At 27.4% G+C, this 23,505-nt stretch overlaps 1 protein-coding gene across 2 annotated transcripts in view; it reads right to left on the bottom strand.

Moving 5' to 3' along the window:
- The window catches only part of LOC107450685 (ATPase family AAA domain containing bor), a 29,903-nt gene extending 7,032 nt beyond the window's left edge, over window positions 1-22,871 (bottom strand). For both annotated transcript variants that reach the window (XM_071185909.2, XM_016066539.4), the window contains exons 1-10: window positions 22,525-22,871; window positions 17,173-17,351; window positions 16,039-16,098; window positions 14,834-14,903; window positions 13,805-13,970; window positions 13,307-13,376; window positions 10,704-10,916; window positions 9,206-9,331; window positions 7,572-7,696; window positions 5,479-5,530 (exon numbers count right to left, since the gene is read on the bottom strand). In XM_071185909.2, coding sequence (XP_071042010.1) covers window positions 5,479-5,530; window positions 7,572-7,696; window positions 9,206-9,331; window positions 10,704-10,916; window positions 13,307-13,376; window positions 13,805-13,970; window positions 14,834-14,903; window positions 16,039-16,098; window positions 17,173-17,351; window positions 22,525-22,738 — 1,275 coding nt within the window. In that variant the 5' untranslated portion in view covers window positions 22,739-22,871. The remainder of the gene's footprint in view (window positions 1-5,478; window positions 5,531-7,571; window positions 7,697-9,205; window positions 9,332-10,703; window positions 10,917-13,306; window positions 13,377-13,804; window positions 13,971-14,833; window positions 14,904-16,038; window positions 16,099-17,172; window positions 17,352-22,524) is intronic.
- Between the last annotated feature and the right edge of the window lie 634 nt (window positions 22,872-23,505).

The raw sequence follows: 23,505 nt of genomic DNA, 5'->3' as shown, positions 1-23,505 counted from the left end.
TATTTTCTTAGCTCCTTTATTTTGGAAAAAATATTCTTTACCCAGTACAACACAACACAATTCCCAAAATAATAATAAATAAAAGAATGACAATCTATAAACAGTGTGTTTACCAGGTACCAGGGGAAAAAAATTCAACTTTAATAACTTTTTTATTTTTATTTTAGTTTAAAATAGATATAATACAATCTATGCAAATGGTATTGAATGCAGTTTAAATTCATGTGATTAGTAAAATATAAAAAATAGATATTTTTCAATGAACCATTAACCACATAAACTGCAGTTTTAATGTGGGAAATTGGTGACGTGCTTTTCTGAATAATTATACATTATTCAGATAGACATATAGAATAATCATGTGTCCAAATATTTTCAAGTGTTGTTATTTTTCCTTTCTCTAAGTAATTTTATAATCAGCACATGGTAATTTCTCAGTAAAAATTCAATTCAAAGAAGAGATTTAGAATATTATCTAACAGTTTTATATTTTTATTGCTTCTTATATTCTTTTAGAATAAATTCTAAAAAAAATCCATACAAATATAATTATTTACAAAAAAATACATTATATAGCTCATTATTGCAAATTTACGCTTTTACATTTTGTTTTTACAGCTGGAAAAAAAATTTTCCGATTTTTCAATATCTTTCAGCTACAATTTTATAATTTTTTAATAAGGGTTTGGAGAAATATACCATTAAGTTCAATTTAAATTAATATTTATTCTTTTATTGCCTTTCAAATTAGTTTGTTCATCAGTCCCTTTCTGCTCATTCAAAAAATTTGAAAAAGTTTATTTTTTATTTAAGACATTTTTTTACTGAGTTTTGATTCTTTTTTCTGCACTTAAAAACTAGATTTCTATTCTTTTCCTAATTTAAACTAAATTTCCCTTTTTTTCAAATTAGCCTAAAAAATTCCCATTTTTTGCAAGAAACTCCACCCGTCAGCCCTTAAAATAAGATCTTTAATTGTGAATACTTGGCCAAAATATTTTTTAAAAAAATCATTTTTCAATCATATGTAAAATTTCTGATGCCCTTAGTTCAAAACGATTCAATCGCTTCTAATTCATAACCCTAATGCTAGTTTTTTCACCTAATCTCACGCATTTCCTTTTTCCTTCGATTTCAGATATTTCTAATATGTACTAAGGTTTCACGAATTTGAATAATCAGTCCTTGATGATTTTTGACTACATGCTTTCTAATATTTTGAAGATTTTAATATGATGTTATTCTGACAAGAATTTTGAACTTGATATAGCACTAGTGACCATTTTATTTTAAATCCATGCTATTTTCAGGTCTTTTTTTTAAACTCCTTCTGCATTTTTTTTTTTTAAAAAAAATTTGTTATTTTTACAATAATATTGTGACAATACGAAAAGAAATTATGAGTAATTAATTTTTAAACAGTTTGATCCGCCACGATTACATCGCAAATTCTGTCGATTTTTAATGATTTTTGGCTACTGTATATTGACTTCCAATTTTTTTAATACAGTGTCATTACGCCAATATAATTTGGAGTTTTATTTAACACTCTTTTTTGCCACACTCGGATAACAACAATTTCGTTTAAAATACATGTCAATGGGTTATTTCCACAGGGTTTAATTTTTGATGTAATTATGACCTGTAAATTAACTTTTTTTTATATGCTTGGTCGCAATGACTTCATCATCAGTTTGAGTCATTTGCTGATCATTTTTTGACTGGTTACATATCGTCTTTTTTAACCATTTTCCTTCTTTTTTTAAATTTTTTTAAAAAAACAAGAAATTTTGATATTTTTAACATAAGCACATTTTAAATTTGAGTCATCACTTTTTAACGAGCTCGCAAAAATTTTATCGTACAACAACAATTTCACTGCACTTTCAGGCCATTTTCTGTAGTTACTGTTTTTTACCCATTTCCAGTCTTTTAAATCCCAACGTTTTTAATACCATATTGTTACAACAAGCGAATTTTGAAGTTGAGGTATCCAGGGTTCATGCTCTACTATAAAAATAAAATTCAAGTACTTTTCAAGGACTTCTTATAAAATTCTCAAGGACTTAAATTTTAGTTAAAGATAGACTGAAATTTAACATTTTAAACTAAAATGTTTTGATGATAAATGTTAGTCGATAATAGCAGTACTGAAAAATAAGACTTCCATTGCTCTCTCTTGATTTCGGAAAGTGATCTAAGTATATATATAAAAAAAAACAACAACAACAAAAAAAAAACAAGGGTGATTGGCATCAAGTCGAGAATAAAATTCAAGATGCATAAAAACGTCAGGTTTGAATTTTGCATTAAGGCTTATTTTAAGCTAGGTATACAAAGTCTGAATAAGCAAAGATTCGGGCAGAAGACGGGGTAGGGGGGAATGTTCTATATAACACTGTGATATCAATTAGATATTTAAAAACAACTCTGCCGGGAGACTTTTATTTAATATTTAAAGTGGCAGAAGCATTTAGACAGTGAAATTTAAATTGTTCTTAAATATAATTCTGAAATTTCGACCACTTTTCTATTTAAGAAAATTAATCAATTATTGGATGTTGCGGCTTGATTATCATTTTAAATTTATTACCAGTCAACCATTTTAAATCGAAACAGTTGCCAACTTTCACCTCAATACCTTCTGATAGATTCTTAGTAACAATTTTGGTCACTGACTTTTTTAATTAACCACTCATACTTGAATTAACTTTTTTTCAGTAGCATCGATCATACGCATGACATGGTCACGTGAATATGAATTGCAACTAGTAGTTTTCAAATCGAGTATAAATAAGAAAATCGATGTTTGATATCGCAAAATGCGTGAATACGAATAGCGACATTGGATTTTAAACTCGAGGGAAAACTATTTGCGCTAAAAAAACGCTTAAATACAAATCGCGATATTAGATTTTTAAATTGCTTTAATGGGAATTTCGAGTACGATTTTTGAATCACGCGAAAATGAATTGCAACACTAGGCATTAAAGTGGACAAAAATAAAAAAAGCTGAACTTTTACAACGCAGGTCACTAGGAGGAGTGCTCTATATGATACTGAGATTTATAAAAGCAACTTTTAACTATGCTGGGAGATTTTTATTCAATATTTAAAGTGGCGACAGTTAACTTTAAATTTTTCTTAAATATAATTTTAAAATTTTGACCACTAATATATTAAAAAAAATTAAGCAATTATTGGAAGGCGCGACTATTAAATTACTTACTAATGAAAAATATATCACATCTTTACAGTATCTAATTCAAGAGAAAGCTTACTTCTACTTCTTTCAATAATCGCGATATTGGGTTTTAAAATCATGAGAATATGAATCTTGATATTGGATTACAAAATCTCATGAATATGAATCGCGATACTGGATTTTAAAATCTCGTGAATATGAATCACGATATTAGATTTTAAAATCGCGTGAATATGAATCGCGATATTGGATTTTAAAATCGCGTGAATATGAATCGCGATATTGGATTTTAAAATCGCGTGAATATGAATCGCGATATTGGATTTTAAAATCGCGTGAGTATGAATCGCGATTTTGGATTTTAAAAACACGAAAATACAAATAACGATATTGGATTTTAAAATCGCGTTTTTGAATTTTAAAATCGCGTGAATATGAATCGCGATTTTGGATTTATAAAATCCCGTGATTATGAATCACGCTGTTGAATTTTAAAGACACGAAAATACAAATTGCGATATGGAATTTTTAAGTCGTGTAAATAAGAATCACGATGCATAATTTTTAGATCACGTGAATACGAATCGCAGTGAGTAATTTTTAAATAGCGTACAAATACGAAAAACGATATCTGATATTACAACTGCGTGATAACGAATCGCAAAATTGGATTTAAAAATGCGTGAATACGAATCGCGACGTTGGATTTTAAACTCACGAGAATACAAATCGCGATATTGGGTTTTAAAAACGCTTAAATATGAATCGCGATATTGGATTTTGAAATTGAGTGAATAGGAATTGCTAGTACGATTTTTAAATCGCGTAAAAAAATTGCAACACGTAAGTTTTAAATCAGTTAAATACAAAAATCGATGATTGATATTAAAATCGTTTGATTAAAAATAGCGAGATTTTAGCAAATTCCGGTGCAGTTCCTAATATTTAAAATTCCAAAAATCAGCCAAACAAAAAAAAAAAATCAAATATCGGCGCTCGTAACGAAACGCTTAGACTCCTTTCCACTCTATAGCAGAAGTCGTGGTAATCCGACTATCGTTCGGGCGGCTTGGGTTTCTCCAATAGGACTTCCCAAAAATTTTAGTTTTTGGAACATAGTCGGAAATTTTCAAAATTGGGGAAAAAAAGCGGATTTCCGCTTTTTCGTGGAAGTCTTTCATCCCTGCAACACATAATTTTTAAATAAGTCTAATACGAAGATCTATGATTGATATCAAAATCGCCTGAATAAGAATCGAGATTTTGTCAGAATCTGGCGCAGTTCCCAATATTTAAAATTCCTAAAATCAGCCAAACGTACATAAAATCCTAAAATCAAACAGTACGTGTCATCATCTGAAAGACGGGGAAGTCATTCTCTCGCACTTACGCGCGTCATAAAGTTAAACATAGAAATACTGGAAGTTTTCTATGATCCTATCCCGAGTTTTCGATATTTTTCAAGGTCATTTCGAAATTTTCAAGGATTTAATATCATTTTCAAGTACTTCTAGGGGCCCTTAAAAATCAAAATGAAATTCCAAGTACTTTTCAAGGCTTTATCAAGATCGCGGAAACCCTGGGTATCTCTTTTAACCAATCGGTTCATAACGACACCATCATAAATCCATACTGTTTTTAATATCTTATTTTTCAGTAGTTATTTACCACTTTTCAACCATTTTCATGTGATTTTTCAAATTTAAATAATATTAAAACAATGTTATAATGACACACAAATTTAGAATTTGAGTTGTTGCAACGGCAAGTGCTCACGAAGAAAAAATTTCATGAATCCGTTTAAAAAATCATGATTTTTTCAGGACATCCATGACCTTTTTTCAAATTTGTGAATTTTTCATAACTGGCATATATCCTAATGAAATCAAAGCAAAAGAGTAAATTTCTTTAACAAATTAATGAAAATTATAAATCAAAAATTACTTTAAGTCATAAAAAAAAGTTATGAGGAACTGGTTATTTTGTATTTACTAGCATAATAGTCATAACATGCAAGGACAGTAATACTAAATAAAATAAATAGAGAACTTCAAACTTATTTCATTATAAAATCAAACAAAATAAAAATTCTATTGTAAAACTAAGATTTGCATCTTTGAAATATCAGGAAACAAATCTAAAGACCCTGGAATTCATCGATAAAAATTTCGTCTAGAAACAAATTGGCTAAAAAAAATTTAAACTTTACTTAAAAGAAAAGGAAAAAAAAAGAATATTTATTTGGAAGAAAATTAAATATTTTAAATACTTACGGAACTTCTTTTTCGGAGGAATGCTTCAGCTTCATCAACAAACAAAAGTAATCTTTGAAAGATAAAACAGCATATAAGTACGCTTAAATTAAAATTCAATTCAACAATCATAATGATTCCCAATTTCAGGTTCAATCAAAATTTTCAAGTAATATCTGCAAATTTCCAATTTTTGAACAGCGAAACAATCAATACCTGTTCTTCAATTAAGAATCATATTATTAAATTTATTTTTATACTATTTCTTCTGTGAGGGAAACCCCACCTTATGTTTCATATTTCAATTATTAAAGTAGTAAATCGATGAAATAAGTAACAGATAGGACATGCAATTTATAGACATTTGTATGTTAAAATACTAATAAAACATAAGTCTTGTAATAACTGAACAGAAATTTAAATTCATCAGATGCTGTGCTAAAATTCGATAATTTATGGCAAAACAGATGAATCCATCATTGTTTACATAAATCTATTATTTGAACAATTTTTAATTTTCATGAATAGATAATTTTTTTCTTCAAATATAGTGAAATAACTTTTCAGTTGAGTTTCCCATTAAGCCTGAATTCATGCTCGTAATAACAAAGTTATGTGTTAAATTTTTTTAAACATTAATCAAGCTTTTAAAAATGTCTTCGTTAAACCTAGGATCTCATTAAATCATGGATCACAATAAGCAATTTGGATTGAGAATTATATAGGATTCATTAACTGTATATTGTACTTTCAGTGTTTTGCATAAAGGTATGGTACGAATTGTTAGAAACTAAGGTAAACAACGTTTAAGAGGACAAAAAATATTTATAAATGCAGACAGCTGTTTCGGATGCTCAAAGGGAAACCTTCATCAGTGCAACAGTTGCCCTTTGAGCATCCGAAACAACTGTCTGCATTTATAAATATTTTTTGTGCTCTTTAACGTTGCTTACCTTAGTTTGTATTTTAGCACAAAGGTCGCCCACTTGTGTATTTACGAATTGTTAGACTTAAATAAAGTTCTCTATTCATGTAATTATATGCTTTTAAAAGTGGAAGCTAAATTTAAAGAAAGAAAAAATTAAATACACATATTAATCACTTGTCAGGGGTGATTGGATTGTAACACAAAGTGAAAAACCTTGAAAATTTTATGTACAAAAAATTTATATCACGATACCAATTTATAAACTATAGATGCTTATTATAGTTTTTTAATCTAAGTTTATAACTTAATTACCTAAGAATGATTATAACTTAATTATCTATTTAAATCACATGAATATGATTCACGATATTAGATTTTGACAATGGGAAAATACAAATCACCATATTAGAATTTAAGAGCATGAATATACGAATCTAGATACATGATTTTCGGATAAGAATCTCAATGTGAAAGAACTAAAATCGATGTTTTAAAAACATGTGAATACGAATAGAAACATTCGATTTTAAGCTCGCATGAATACAAATAGCAATATTGATTTTGCAAACGCAAGTAAATACAAATCACGAAATTGGAAATACGATTCAGAATGTGTAACTTTTAAATCAGGTTAATTTGAATACTGATGTTTGATATTAATATCTTGTAAATATGAATCACAATATTTGAGGATTCCGTTATAGTTTCAAATATTAAAAATTTCAAAAGTCCAACAATCCTAAAAAAAAAAAGAGGGAAAAAAATTTGGCGGAAGAATAATAATAATGAAAATGTCTCTCTAACGCGATTTAGCGAAAGTTTCGAAATTTATGTTCTAGATTTTGAAACTTTTGCTGGATTCTAAGTTTTGACTTGCAGAAGTCTATGAATCAATGGTTTTAAATAACGCTTAATTATAAAAAATTTGTTGAAAAATCACAAGCCATGCGCCTAGTTTTTAGGCCTCCAATGATGATACAAGAAACTCGGAATTCCGAGGTGCACATGGAGTGCAATCACCCATGACTTGTGCAATGCTCATAGATGTTTTTGATCATCTAGAATTTTTTTTAAAAATACATTATGCCTTTTTAATTCTTAAATATATATATATAGATAGACAGATTGAAAATCTCCCCTCTAGTGTTTAAGAACTGTCAAGCAAATAATAGTGTAAGACAATTACCCCTTCCGAGAACTATTTGCCCAGTCAAAGACTTTATTTATAGCTGTTACACCTTCTTCTCTCATTGCTACAACATCTCCACCAGTCATTATTGCATAGTTCATTCCACAATGCTGAGCTAATCTCTGGAATTAAAAGAAAGAAAAATAATACTAAAAGAAATTCTAAAATCACTGATTCATCAACATTAAAAATGTAAAACTTAAGATTTCTCTGCCAAATAGGAAACTTCATTTAATTAATTCTAAGATTTATAATTAATAAATTATAAGAGGAAAATGTCTGGAATTTTTTTTTTCTCCAATACAAAATACTTTCTTTTCTTCATAATTGCCAATTTATGAAAGATTTAAAAAATGAAATTTAAAAAAAAAAAAAAAAAAAAAAAAAAAAAAAAGGAGAAAAATATCACACAATAATATTTTCTAATTCTTTAAAAAATTTTATAAAATTAAAAATAAAAAAAAATTTACGTAATGAAGAATTTAGAATGCTGATAGCTGAACAGAAGAATTATGAATAAAAATGTATTCATAATTCTCTTTAATTTTTTTTTTTTTTTGTGTGTGTGTGTCAATATTTTCAGATATTTACATAACAGTAAAAAAGGTAAGTTTCATTAGGAAATAATGATTAAAATAGGAAAATGAAATTGAAGTTTAAAATTATAGTAATTGTGGGAAGAGGCGCAAAACCCAGTTGGGGATTTTTATCCATTTTTTCCTTAATTAACATGTTAATAGTTATCAGCAATAGTTTGTTTGAACTAAATTTATGAGGTTTCATATTTATGTAGAAACTAATGCAATTTTATCATTACTAACTAAGAAATTATTGAAAAGAGTATTAAAAATAAAGGTAAAATTGTGATGTCTGACAACACACAAGCAACACATACATAATGAATAAGAGCAATTATTTTTATTTTTTTTTAAAAGTCAGTTGTAACATATTGCCATTTGTTAAAATTAAGCTGTGTTCAGGGATGAGTTTGGTAAAAATAAAAATATAAAATCAAAAATATTATGCGCAAAACACTTTTTAAATAATCAAAAATGCCTGATAATAATTAAATAATAATTTTTAAATATAATTTTAATAATTTTTAAATAATTAAAAATATTCTTAGAATATTATTAATGTTACAATAAAAATATCAATGTGTGATTTTTTTCTTTCCCTTTTAAATATGATTCTTGATGTGAGACTTTAAAAATGTGTAAATAAGAATCTTTATGTGAAATTTTTAAATCGTTTGAATATGAATTGAGATGTGTAATTTTACATTAAGTGAATATGAATCTTGATCTGAGATTTTTAAATCATATTCATAAAAATCCCAAAATGAGGTTTTTAATTCATGTGAATATGAATAGCGATGTTTGATTTTAAACTGCGTGAATACAGATCCCAATATTTTTATATCCTTGTATATGATTCCCGATGTGTGATTTTAATCATGTAAGCATAATTTTAAATTGTGTGTTTAGGTAAACAGGAAAAAAGGCGAAAAAAAAACCCATGTCTCGAAATTCCAAAATGCGGAACTTAACGCACAATTTTTCCTTTTATTCTATTGTAAAATGCAGAAAAAAAATCATCTCTGTATGTTCCTTTCGTGCAAAAATACTTACTTTAACGAATAAAGTTTTTCCTGTTCCGGGTGGACCAAAGAGCAATAGATTCTTATACATTCCTTTGTTTTTTCTTGTGTTACTTGTAGCAATAGTTATCTGACTGAGTCTTTCTTCCAAGGCAGGCTAGAAACACATGCAAAATGCTATTTAATTTGATAAGTATAAATTATTAATAATAAATTATAGAATCTATTTTTTACATAAAAGTAAGCATATTTAGAGATATAAAAATTATCAATTCATTTAACACTAGTGGTCTGGAAATATTTCAAGTTGCTTCCCAAGTATAATTTTAGCAATTAAATACATTAATTATAATTTTATAATAAATTACAACTAAATAAATTTTAAGACACGACAACAAGTGACAAATCAATTAATAACTTTGATCTCAATATACACGACGTTAGGACCAGTAAGCCATGCTGATATGGCAACATTGGTTCGTTAAGGGTTTAATATGAAAGCTAGAGACGTTTTGTAATAATATGAAAGAATTTTAGAGAAATATGTAAATGAATTTTAAAAAGTTGTCCTTCCATTTTGTTAAGAAATAGGAATTAATTAATTTTAACTCAAATGTTCACAATTTTACAAAAATCAGGGGGTCAACTTATACACTTGCAGTAAAGTCGAAGATTCATTTATCATGCGATATTGATGCATTATAAGAAATGAATTAAAAAGGAACAACTCTGTATCTATTTATTTTTTTCAAAAACTATTTTTTATTTGTTCCATACAATTAACTTTGCTTTTCTTGCATCAAAATTTCTTTACATATAAACTTTTTTTCAATAAAACACTTTAAATCATCTTTAGAAAAAAAAATTAGGAATAAGAAAAGATACTTTTTTTGAGAGTATATTAAAAACAATAAATGTAATATGAAAACTTTTGAAACATACCGCAAAGCAACAACTTAGCTTTCAGAACATCATCAACATTGGATACGATAACATTAGCAGTGTCATTCAAAAAATCATCATTACCCCCATTGAAAAAATTCAAAATTCTACACTTCGTAAATTATTTTACATTTGATTTCACATTTTGCTGTGAGTCTCAGTATCATTAGACACATGACATCTAAAGGAGCAGCACAGAAATTTTTTGTTATTGAGAAATGTTTTTATCTCAAAAAATTTTTTTAAACTTAAAAATTTTGTTTCACACTTTTTAATTTTTAGAAAGAGAATATTAAGGATCGACAAGAGAAAGAGAATTAGGGGACAGAGAGAAACTTCCCTCTTTGAAATGTGCTGTTTCTTGTTTCCATAGCAGCAGACAGTCCAAGACTTAGTGACCAGGGGAGTTCTTTCAACAGACAAACTATACCTTACCTTCATTTTGATATATTTTCTCTTTTATAATTACTATTATGTAATCAAATTTCAAAAAAATTTAAACAATTCACGTTATTGGAAAACAAACCTAGTCATTTTTAATATATTGTGGAATGTTCTCATGCTATAATAGTTTATCATCTACTTACACTAAGGATGACACCTTGCAAAACATCTTTAGGCTTATTTGAAAGACGCTTCGTTGTCTTCACAGGATGTTTTAAAGCTTCTAGTAAACTAAAGCGTGAAGTCTCTTGTACTAAAGATGGTTTTCCAAGATGTGCTTCAATGTATTTGGCTGCAATACCGGTTCCTCGCTTCACTGAATAATAACCTAAAACCAACAATGTGGCGCCAGCAACCTAAAAAGAATTACCAAAAACTTAAAAGACTTGCATCATTTTATTTTTAACACCCATAAAATGAATCGGGAATGATAGAAAATTTCCCGATTAGGAACAAATTTGTTACGCCAACAGTTTTTTGGGGACTTTTGTTTCTTCGTCGAATTTTGTGATAGCTGAAAATAATCTGGATTAAGATATAACACAATTATGACGGTGATGCTAATGGACTTACAGGATAATCAAATAGAATAAATGACGCCCACAAGATAGTAGTGGATGTGTATATTTAATGTTGTGATTAGGAATGTTTTCTGTTTGCATAGATGGGAGATTACAGTAATGATGTGTTCAAAAATTGTATTTGTCGATATAAAAATTTCGACAGGAATTTTATAATTACATTTTGGTTTTTGGATTGAATTTTTATTTTTTGCAGAATTAATATTTTGTTGGGAGTAATTGGGTTTTATAAAGAGATTTTTAGCTCAAGTTGTTTCTTAATTTCAGTTTGTATATTGGTTTTGATTTTTTTAAGGTCGTTATTGACTGCATAGGCAATGATTAGAAGTTCAATAAAGATGGAGTAGATTAAAAAGTTTTTGTAAGAATAAGAGGAATAAATTTAATGTTTTTGTTAAAATTAAGGTTAGTGGAAATAGGGCGATTTTTCCAATATTTTTTGAGAAGTTTGAAAGTTTAAATTATGATGTCTATTTTTTAGTTAATTTTGTGTGATATTGAAAATTTTTGATTACTATTATCAATGATAATGTTGTTGCTTAGAAGATTTTTAAAAAAGATTTGTGAAAGTGGAATACTCTTTACCTTCAAGTGAGTTCTTATATATTTTCTGGTGAGCAGTAACATAATTGTTGCCTATGATTCAATATATACACTGGTATCTGCAGTACTTTTCATTTTGTGTAAAGAATATGACTGAAAAAGAGGTTAAATTTTAATTTAATAATTACTTATTTTTTAAGGTTAAGTGCCACAGCCTGATATACTCAACACTGATGTTTTTTTAAGCTAAAGTACCAGTGTCCATTATACATTTGCTCTGTATACCCTACACTAGACCTGAAAATAATCATTCACCACCCGCCATGAGGCAAGTCAACAAAAAATGGCAACTTTCAAATAAACATGCAGTTACTTTTTCAAGTTTTTTTCTTCTCTTTTTTGAAAATTCTTTAATGATAAAAACATCAATTCAGAAAGATAACATAGTTTTCATTTAGATGACCAATACCTACATTTAAAATTTTTGATCCTTCAGAATCATGTGGGAAGAAAGTTTCTTAGCAATTCACATGTTTGAAAGTCATAATGTATACATTAAGTGTAATTTGCCCTCCAAAAAATATTTTTAAATAAAGTTCGTTACAATCAGTAGGTTGAACAAAACAAAAACTTCGCCATATAATTAGAATATTTTTATTGTTGAATTTTCTATAGCCATACATAACATGAATTTATTTTTCTAAAAATATATTTTAAACCAAGTAAAAAAAAAAGTTTGCAAAAAGTGTTTGCTAATATAAAAGGACCTATCAATCTCACTACTAATACCGACTCATTACGACTCGATCTCACTACTCACCAACTAATTAGGCTTGAAGAAAAAGTGGTTGCTAAGTTATCAGAGTCTGCTGACTACTATCTGAAAATTTAAATTTTCAGGTCTACCTTACACAGATGTTTTTTAAGGTTAAGTTCATTGCATGGCACGTCCCACACTATTGCTTAAAATTTATTATAATACAAGTGAACTTTGAATTTCACAGTGTGTGTTCACACACATTTGATTTCCTTCAGGCACAGGGTGCATAATGAAACAGTTGCCGGGGAGCTAAAATTTCTTATAGCTCTACAACTATATGCATGTTTTGGACTAAAAATGATCCCACGAAAAATGAACCCTGAATATTTTACAATAGATGCAATATTTTATTCAGATTACAATATGATTATAATACCTTCAGATTATAATACCCTGAATAGATTACAATATTTAATTCAGTTTTAGGCATGTGACTAAAACTGAATTAAATATTGTAATCTATTCAGGGTAATATATTTAATCAGGGTAATAATCTATTCAGGGTATGTCAATAAAAATGTGCCACATGTGGTTTGCAATTAACAAATCAGTTCTGAAGAAATAAGGTAATTCAAACAGTTTTGTACGATTTGCGGATGGTTTAAAGTCAAAGACATTGAACTTTTTTTTTCAATTCTTGATTTGTTAGTTAAGTCTTAGAATGAAATTCTGTGGAGAAATGATACACCTGCCTAACAAATGTAAAAAAAAAAAAAAAAAAAACTACTTATAAGCAGTACCTTAAACAAAAAATAATCCTATTGATTTTTAAAAAAAAAACTAAATAAAGAATAACACTTACTGATGTTGTAACTTTACTCCAATCACTAAGAAATGCATTGAATCCAACACCCAAAATAGAACCAGCTGTTCTAGAAAAGAATAATTTATGACAAATATGTATCACCAAAACTGATTAAAGAGCAAAATTAGTGGTTGCCACTTTTCACCGAGAAGAAAAATTTAAAAAGAATTTAAAATTTTTTTTTAAAGAATTGATCATGCAATACCAAATAACAATTAGATATAGTTAAAAAAAACTTGTGTGACAATCAAAATTTTAAGATGAAAAATTTATTTCTCTCAAGAATAAGATGTATTTTTTTACAATTTTAAATTCATTCCATATTAAAATTATATTGAAAATACAATTTACAACAGTGACAAATTATTTAGCTTTAATAAAATTCCAAGTTTTTAAAAAGGGATGCCACGTAAAAGAGGCCTGTTGGCCAGTTTTTTTACCTCTAGTGACCAGTGTACTTGTAAAGAAAACAAAGTGTGTAAAAATGGTAGTTACTTGAGTGATTCGAGGACAGTTGTACGACTTTCTGAAGCTTTCACTCTTATTCGTTCCAAGTAAAGATCTTGGTTTTCACGTTCAATTTTTCCTTTTGCTCTCATTTCAGCCTCTATTCTTTTCATTTCACTTTTATGTCTCACATCCATTTCTTTCTCTAGGGTAGCTAAAAAATTAATAGAACTCTTAACAGATATGCTAAATGAAACGACAGGGAAATAGCAAAATTGAATTATTTTACTTTTTAGATTAATGCAGTAAGGCACAATCAGTAAACATTGATGGAGAGGCTACAAAAGCATAACTAAGACATTTAAAAAAAAATAAAAAATCAAGAAAATTAAAAATGGAGTTGGTCACAATAGGGATGGCAAGTTTTTTCAGAAGTGGACAAAATAGAAATAAAAAAAAGGTAAAATGAGCATTTCGGGGTGCATAGCCAAATTATTCAACAATAAATAAGCACCTTTTAAGCACTTTAAAATATCATAATTAGGCAGGGTGGGAAAGTTTCTGACAATTGACGGTTTTAACCAGTCGTGTCAAAAAAACAATTTTTTGACAATTGTCAAAATTTTTGTAAATCGAATGGCGTTTTCATACGCTACGGACTGACAATGCGCCGAAATAGATTGGGGTTGAATTAATTGAGAAAACATTGAATAGAACAATATGAACAGTAATTCGTAGCGAAAATCAACATGGTAAAGGAAAAATCTCAATTTGGAAAAGGGAAATTTAAGCACTATTTAAAATCGCCCAATGAAAAAAGCACCTTTAAGGGCTTTTAAAAAACGAAAATCAAAAATAAGCACCTTTAAGCATTTTTTAAAAATGCTATGCACCATGGCATTTGAAGAATTGCAAGCATAATTAATAGTGATGTTCCCCAAATTAAACAATGACTTACGCAAAATAAGTATTTTAGTAAAATAAAATATTGAGTAATAAATAAATATTAAGTAAATAATAAATATTAAGTACAATAAAAGCAAGAAAAAAACATTTTGAACTATAAATTATACCAACCTCTTCGCATAGCTTCTTGTTTTGCCAGAGACTCCTCCTGTTTTCTGAGATTTTCGTCATTCGCTTTTTGCTTTTAAAATGAAAAAAATAATAAGTGTATTACTTCAAAACCAAAAGACAGACAAAATAAAAAAGGTTAGTAATATTTATTTTGATAAGATATTTTTTAAGTACAGCAGGGTTCCCACCTAATCTCAGAAGAAAAAAAAATCCTGACTTTTTCAGGTACTTTAGAAAAATTTAATAAATGCAAATCCAGACCATATTTTTTCTATATCATGCAATTTTTCATTAGAAAACTTTTGTATATATATGTATGAATAATCGTGGTAAATTTTGGTATCTGATATAAAAAAGCAGGCTTGTGGTTTTTATAATTTTTCTCAATGCAAAAAAAATTGGTTTTTCAAAAATACTCACCTGAAAAAGAACTTGAAAAAACTCAGGCTTGTTTTTTTTTTATTCTATTTTATTAGTAACAAATCAATATTAGTCATTAAGTTTCTGTTTATGATAGAATAGAATATGAACTACATAGATTGAAACATTTTTAATTTCCATCATTTCTACATTCTATCATGCTTAAATTTTTAATTAGCTTTTCTAAATATTTTCTTTTGCAATTTCTAATTTTAGAATCAAAATCGCTAAGGTATACTCACAAAATTTTGAGATACTAATTTCAAATTATAATTGATACTATTGTTATAACAAGATGCAATATATAATACTTTTAGAATGAGAATTCAATGAAATTACAAATCTATTTATATATAATTTAAAATACCATTTTTCGTGATTTGAAACTTTTGTTACGCATGTTTCAAATGAATTTTTTAAAAAAAAATAGCTAAATTAACACAAATTAATAATGTTAATTAATTCCTCAAGCCTTACTCTAATTAACTTCGAAAAGCCAAAAAGGAAAAGCTGGGGGAAAAAGTTCAATATTATAAAAAAAAATTTTAAAAAAAGATTTTTTTAACCCTAAGCATGGTAAAATTGGAAACAATTAGAGTAAAAATCGTATTTCTGACTTAAGATTTTGCAAAGGAGTTCATAGTCTTAGTTGAAGTGTAAAAATAAAACATAAATTCTTCTTCTCTTATGTAGAGAGTATATGAGAAATAATATGAGAAATATGATTAATAAATAACATAATATGTAATAATTATGAAATCGTAAATAAATATGAGAAATTTTACCTGCTGTGTCAATTGATCTTCATATCGTTTTCTAGATAATTGATCTTGGTATTGTGCTCTCTATAAAAAATATATATACGTATATATATTAAGTAAACACAGCTCAAATAAAAAATAGTAATAATTGAATCAAAATTAGCATGTCCTAAATTGCAATGATTTTATTTTTCCAAGTTTGATATCAAAAAGGACTTGAATTTATAATTCAGTGATTATAATAGTGGCGATCAATGAAATTAATTTATTCGTGTATAATCTATTAAGTGTAAAGACAAACTAAGATATAATTTTTTTTATATTAAATATGAAATGAAGAATAAATTGATATCAGAAAACAAAACAATTATTCTTAATTACAAAAAAAGTCTTACAGAAAAAGTCTTCCTCCATTATTTATAAATACAAACTACATAATAAAGGTTTTAAAAGAACTCTTATTTAAATAGACAAACTTAATAAGCCTGATAGAAATATATTTATTAAACAGCAACTTATTTTGTGTAGAGCTAAAAAATATTTTTAATTTAAAAGTTTAACAAAACTTTTAATCAAATAATCTTTCTTCTGTTGTTTAGGAATCAAATAATAATTTACTAGCATTTTCCACTCATTATTTCTAATTATGAAATCCGTAATCTTCAATAAAATAAATATTTAAAAAGACTACACATTCTTAATTAAGAATATATTAATAAATTATACTGCTTAAGTAGCATTTTTAACTCAAATCAATGGTTTAAAAAAATCAGGTGATTTAAAACAATTTTTTAAAAAATGGGTTACTTTAAATCAATTATTTTAAAAAAAATCACATGATTTAAATCTTCCCAATCCTGGACTTAATTATTTATAATATTGATAAAAATAATTTTTAAATAAAATATCATGACATCACATGGAAATTATCAACAGCATAGTTTGAATAGCTAGTGGTTATACATTTATTTAAATAGTTTAAAACTTAAAACGATTTGAACTTGTAATACAAGGCTCATCTCACAGATCTGATATTTCATCAAATATTACCATTTTTCTAATTATTAGGTATAGAGATCAAAGAAAATAAACATAAAAGTAAAGCATTAAAAGAATTTAACAACAGGAAAAAAAATTGAGTTAAATTATGTTTAATACCGCTTGATTGTGCTTAGTTTCTTCTGCAATAGTTTTTCTCCTTTCTTCTTGTTGAACACGAATTTGTTCAGATTTAGAGTTTTCAATCAGAGCTTCATATTCCTTAATTTTTGTCTGCTTTTCTAACTGCAAATTCACTTCCTGCATCTTTGCTAAGTCTAAATACTGCTTTGCATTAGCTAGATGAAGAGAATAAATTAAAAATTAAGATAGAAAATTTGATTACATAATAACAAAGTTGATAAAGATTTTTAAAAAAACTACTAATAAGCATATTTTTAAAACTTTTACTTATATTTTTAAAACTTTTACAGATTTACTTAGCTAAATAATGATCCCCTAATTTTTTATTTGCGAAAAAAAAAAGAAAAAAACTTTAGATATGACCAGGGATACTAGAAGTACACAATAAAGGGGTGATTGTGAGCCCAAGTCAAAATTCCGGAAAATTTCTTGTGTTCAAAAAAAATAAAATAAATAAAAAAAAACAGTTTCAATTGAAAAATTAGAAAAAAATTTAAACAAGGTTTTTTTCCTTTTTCTCAGTATTTCTTAGTTTACTTAAAATATATTTAAAATTTTACGCATACCTATACCATTTACACATACCTATGATGACCTGGAGAAGTAATTAAAATTTACAAATATGTCTTTCTTTCTTGAGTTTATGATTATAACAACTGTTTACTGATAAAAAATGAATATTAATCACGAATATAAGCTTAGAAAGTATCTCTCTGGCTCTCCCTTACAAACAAATAAAATAAACTGTGTTTTTAAGTTCCACCTTTGAAAATTTGATTTCCGGAAACTTCTGTGATCAATGATTTTTTTAAACATCTGGACCTTTGATCTCCGGAAACTTCCGGATCACTGTTAGCAAAAATTCTGGATATCCAGATTTTTTCCGGAGCACAATCAGCCCATGCATTAAACATTTTGATTTTTAACGAGTACAACTACCAGCAATCAAGTAATTATCGGAGAGAATTCATACAAAATTTTAATAAAACTCAAAATATTGCAAGAAGTCCTAAATTTAAAAAAAAATTTCAATTGCAATTTGCTGTTTAGTTTTTATAAATTTTTTAGATTATGATGATCATTTTCTTTTTAAAATAAGCATTTGAAGTTATATTCATTTTCATTTAAAGACACTTTGTTTTCTAAAGCTGAGTTTCTTAAGCACATATATTAAGTAGCGCCTGGAAAAAAATAAATCTCACTAACAAGTTGTAACATTTCGAGTATTTGTACTTTTAATATTGCATGGGTCTTTGTGACACAGAGTAAAAAAAATAAAAACGAAAATTTGCAAAAACTCAAGGTCAAAATATCAATTTATATACCATACAGAGTTCTTACTAGGAACGCAAAAGGGTAGAGTTCTTCACCACAGTAAACGGCACTTCGAGTTTTAAAAGGGCACTCACTTAACACCGAAAAAAAGTTATAAAAACGCGTAATATCATGTAATAAGTTAATTTGATAATCAACAATTTTTAAGCTACTGTCTCATACTATTTTATATATGCATATTTGAAAAAGTAATTTCCACTCATTCTCTAAATGAAAGATTCCTCTTTTTCTATTGCCTTCAGGGTTCTAATCAAAAACTTGTTTTGCTATGAATTTTATCAGGTTATTGTGGGATATGATTAATCCACTTCCATTTTTTTAATCTACAGATCTATCCATTTTTGTTTTGCTTTTCTAAGGATTTCTGAATGACAAATTTTATGGAGCCAATTAGTACACAGCTTTCTTCTTAAACAGTTGTTAATAAATACTTGAAGTTTTTTCATGTTATATTTCGACTGCAGTGCAATGTTACAGATCCATAAAGTTGCACAGATTTATACAATATACATGTTTAATATAATTTTATGAACTAATAAAGAACATCACACCTGTGAGAAAAAAGCTTAACACTAGTTTAAGAAGAAAAAAAAAATTAGTTCATAGAAAGATACAGGGATGAGATTAGCCAAAAGGCAAAAAAGCTGAATTTCCACAATAGTAAATTTTACGCAAGCGCAACCCTTTAATAATAAATTTCAGACAGTTTAAGGTGATAAATAATGTGTTGACATAATATTGGTACTAATCTATTATTATATAAATGATTACATTGATACTTAACATTTAGTGAAAATAAAAATTCCCAATTGAAAAAATAAAAGCTGGAAATTATATTTTTCCTCAGTTCACATAAGAGACAATATTACTTGAAAAACTACCTGGTTCAGCAAATTAAAACTACTGAGAACATACATTAATATTTCATTTCTTTTAATAAATACTGTTATGTGGTTTATAGCAAATATATCAGTAATATTACTTTTTAAATTATATTGGGAAAAAAAACTTTAACAATGGACTGAATCATTATGTTCATATTATAGTCTAATCTAACTAGAGTCCTTTGAAACATATCAATAACAGTGAAGTAGAAATATATAGTAACTCCTTAACATACAAAAATTGCTATTTTAGTTTGAAAAATTACATGACAATCAGCAACAGTTTAGATAATTGTCTTTTATTTCATAAGAATTTTGCATTTTATAGCATAAATAACAGCAATTATAAATAAAATTTTGAGTTAACTCTTTTTCCAAAAAAAAAAAATTTAAATTAAATCACTTTTTAAGTGATTGCTTTTGTTTGCTATATCTTTTATGTTTGCTATATTTAGTCGTTAGTCCATCTTCAAACATCTTGTGACAAATCCTATTTTTTCTTCTTTGCAAGCACAGAATGTAAGTTTTGAATATATTACCTTCCAGTTTCCTGATGTTGTAACACTTACATATACTAATAATCGTAGTTAGAAAAACAATCATCTTTATAGTAACTAATTAAAAAAATTTTACTTCTTACAAGAATTCCGATAGTTGATCTTAAAATTGCGTGAATATGAATAACAATTATGGATTTTGAAATCACATGAATATGAAACTAGATATACGATTTTGAAAATAAGAAAATACAAACTGGGATATAGAATTTTTAAAACGCGTAAATACAAATCACGATTCATAATTTTTAGATCGCGTAAATACGAATCATGATGCGGAATTTTTAGATTGCATAAATAAGAATTATGAATTTTTAGAGTGCGTGAATGCGAATCCCAATGCCTTATTTTAAAATAACATATAAATACGAAAATCAATGTTTGATATTATAAACCGCATGAGCAAATCAAAACATTGAATTTTAAACTTGCGTGAATATGAATCGCTACATAGGTTTTTAAAAAGGCGTAAATACGAATCACAATATCGGATTTTTAAATCTCGTAAATAAGAATCGCAACATACAATACTCAAATCACGTGAATCAGAATCGCAACACGCAAATATGATAAGCTATGTTTGATATTAAAATCGTGTGAATGAGATCGAGATATTAGCAGATTCTAGGCTTGGGACCTCTAAAAGGCTTGTCAGAAGCAGCGTCACTTGAACTACAAAAATCTGATCCATCTGGAGGGCGGGTAAAAAATTCCGAAAATCTTATTTGCTGTGAGTAAACGGAGAGAAAACAGCTAAAATAAGTAAAAATGAAAAAGGTTTGGTAGCTATGCAGTTTGAATTTTCTGTTTCTCTTTGAAAATCGGTAAATTTTCTGAAAAAGCGGAATACTTATAAAAAAAAATGAAATTTTTAGAAAAATCTGAATTTTTGAGAAAAAAGCTGAAATTCAAGTGATAAAAGTGAAAAAAGCGGAAATCCGCTAAAAAGCGGAAAAATCTCATCCCTGAAGATAACAATACTGAATTTTAAAATTGCACAATTACGAATCCCAATATTGGATTTTAAAAAAGCATAAATACAAATCGCAATATTGGATATTTAAATTGCATGAATACGAATTACACTAATGGATATTTCAAGAGCGTGGATACTAATCGTAATGTGCAATTTTTAGATTAGAACGACATGAAAACCTATGTTTCATATTTATATCACATCAATATGAATCACAATAATAAATTTTGGTGCAGCTTCAAATATTCAAAATGGAAAAATTTAGCTAATTCAAAATAATCAAATAGGCAAATTTTCCCCAATTGGTAGTAAATTCACATAAATGTAAAAGTATCGTTGACAAGATTTTTGCAGAAGATTCAAAATTTAAACTTTAGATTGCAAAAATCTGTGAACATTTTGTCAGATAAGCTTTTGAATTGCAGAATTCTGCAAACTAATATTCTTGAGATAAGCAGAACTATGTCAAAATTGTGGCAAAATCATGTGCCCTAGCCTTCTCTTAGTTTTGGGGCGGGAAGGATACGAAAAATCTTAAATACGATCACTCCAGATATTTTTCCTACAATGGATTTGTCAAAACTTAATACTTCTTATGATTAATAAACATAAGCTAAAAGCATAGTAATGATGAAAAAACTAGAAAAAAAGCTTAAGAAATTATGAAGCTATCAATAATAGTTTATAATAATACTATATTATTATAAACTAACAAAATATAGTGCATATTAGTAAAAATTATAAAAATATATAACATATATATATGTGTGTGTGTACATATACATATATATATATAAGCATATTTAAGTTAGTGTTAATGAAAAATCAACAGTATTCTTAAATAATATTTATAAGTCTAATTTTTTTCTGTAGGGTTAGCAATTTTAATTTAACTTTTTAAATATAAAGACATTATATAGATATTTAAATACATAGCTGTTATTTAAATATATAGATATTTCAAGTTTTTTTTCTAGTCTGTTCAACTTAGCCTTTAATTATTAAAGTTTGCTTGTGTATTGTTAATCACATACACCAACAATGGCCCTGAAGAATTAAAAAAAAAACATTGTAAAAAGTACCAGAAAATGGGATTCACATAATAAATTCACCTAATAGTGCGGTTATTATTAAAGATAATCAGATAACAAATCATCAGAGATATGTGGGCTATTGCCAATTATTCCCTTCAGAGATGTTTTTTAAAGGTTAAGGTGAATTGTCCAGGATTCCCTATGCCCAACATCGAATCCAGATAAATATAAACATATTAAATAAATTAATATCAAATCGGATATAATAAATAATCTGAACATTCACAACACCAACAATGTGATTGGTTGACTTTCATGGGTGAATGTCTGTTTTCACCATCATCTGTCTAAGATTTCTTCAAACAATATTAGAACGATTATTTTAACGACGAAAAATATGATATTCTAAATATAGTACGAAAAATGCAACAATAGCTTAAATTTCATCAGAAATAGATTGGAGGAAAAAAAGAATAATGTTGTATAAAAGACTAGGAATTGGTTTCAATCATATCTTTATTTTTAAGGGAAATAAAACCTACGAGATTGTTCCAATTCTTTAGCAGCTTTCGCTGCTCTTTCCAAAGCTGAAGAATCAAATCTATAAGACATAGATTTCCTATCATCATTGGAGCCTGAGTTTGATCCTCCATCGCCGGTCCCTTGATTTTCTGGCGGAGATCCACTACCACTGGAAACATTCATAGAACTGAAATCAGGAACAGGATCCCTCTTAACTCCAAACAACCAGCTCATATTCAGTCTTTTAAATGGAAAGTGGAATTTAAATGGAAGCTGGAAACAGAAATTTACTGCTACTTAGCTTCAGTTCAATATGCACGTGTGTTGTTGCCGGTGAAGGATGTTGCAATAAACAAATTAACATGATGCCACAGTTCAAATCGTAAAAAGTAAAACAAAAAACTGATCATATTCAAGTCTACTTTTGCGTCATCTAGCGGAAAATTGATGTAAAAACCTTAGGAAGTCGATTGATCCAAATTTCAAGTCAAGAATAATAACGATTTTGATTATTAAATTAATGAAAATTTGAAATGAAAGAACCATATGTGCAGTGGCGTACCTAGGGTATGGCAACTACAGCGAATACCGTGGATACATTATTTGAAAAAGGCTTCAATATCGATCAATATCAATGTTTTTTTATTTAAGAATCTTGAAAAAAAATGCTTCTTCAAAGCTGATACAGATTTTTTTTTAAAAAAGAAACATTTAGCACTTAAGAGTATGACTAGAATGCAGAGAAAAAATTTCAAATGATGTCCAAATAAATCTTTATTTTGTTACCCACAAGCAGAGACAAGAAAAATAATTTATCCCTTCTCTTCATATCACATTACAAGGATGTAGTCATTCTAAGGGGGTAATTACTTGTCAAGGCAATGGATGGAACCTTTTCAAGCACACATATAGCGATTTGGTAATGACCAGAGGACAAAAAAATGTAAAAACCAAGGGGTTCATGTGCCCTAGTCCAACCTAGAATAATTATTCTGGAGTAA

Source organism: Parasteatoda tepidariorum, chromosome 5 (genome assembly GCF_982258835.1).
Source record: "Parasteatoda tepidariorum strain Cologne lab strain chromosome 5, Ptep-v5.0, whole genome shotgun sequence".
In the NCBI taxonomy this organism is placed as follows: Eukaryota; Metazoa; Arthropoda; class Arachnida; order Araneae; family Theridiidae; genus Parasteatoda; species Parasteatoda tepidariorum.
The sequence above is the reverse complement of the archived record's forward strand: the minus strand, read 5'-3'. Positions and strand labels throughout refer to the sequence as shown.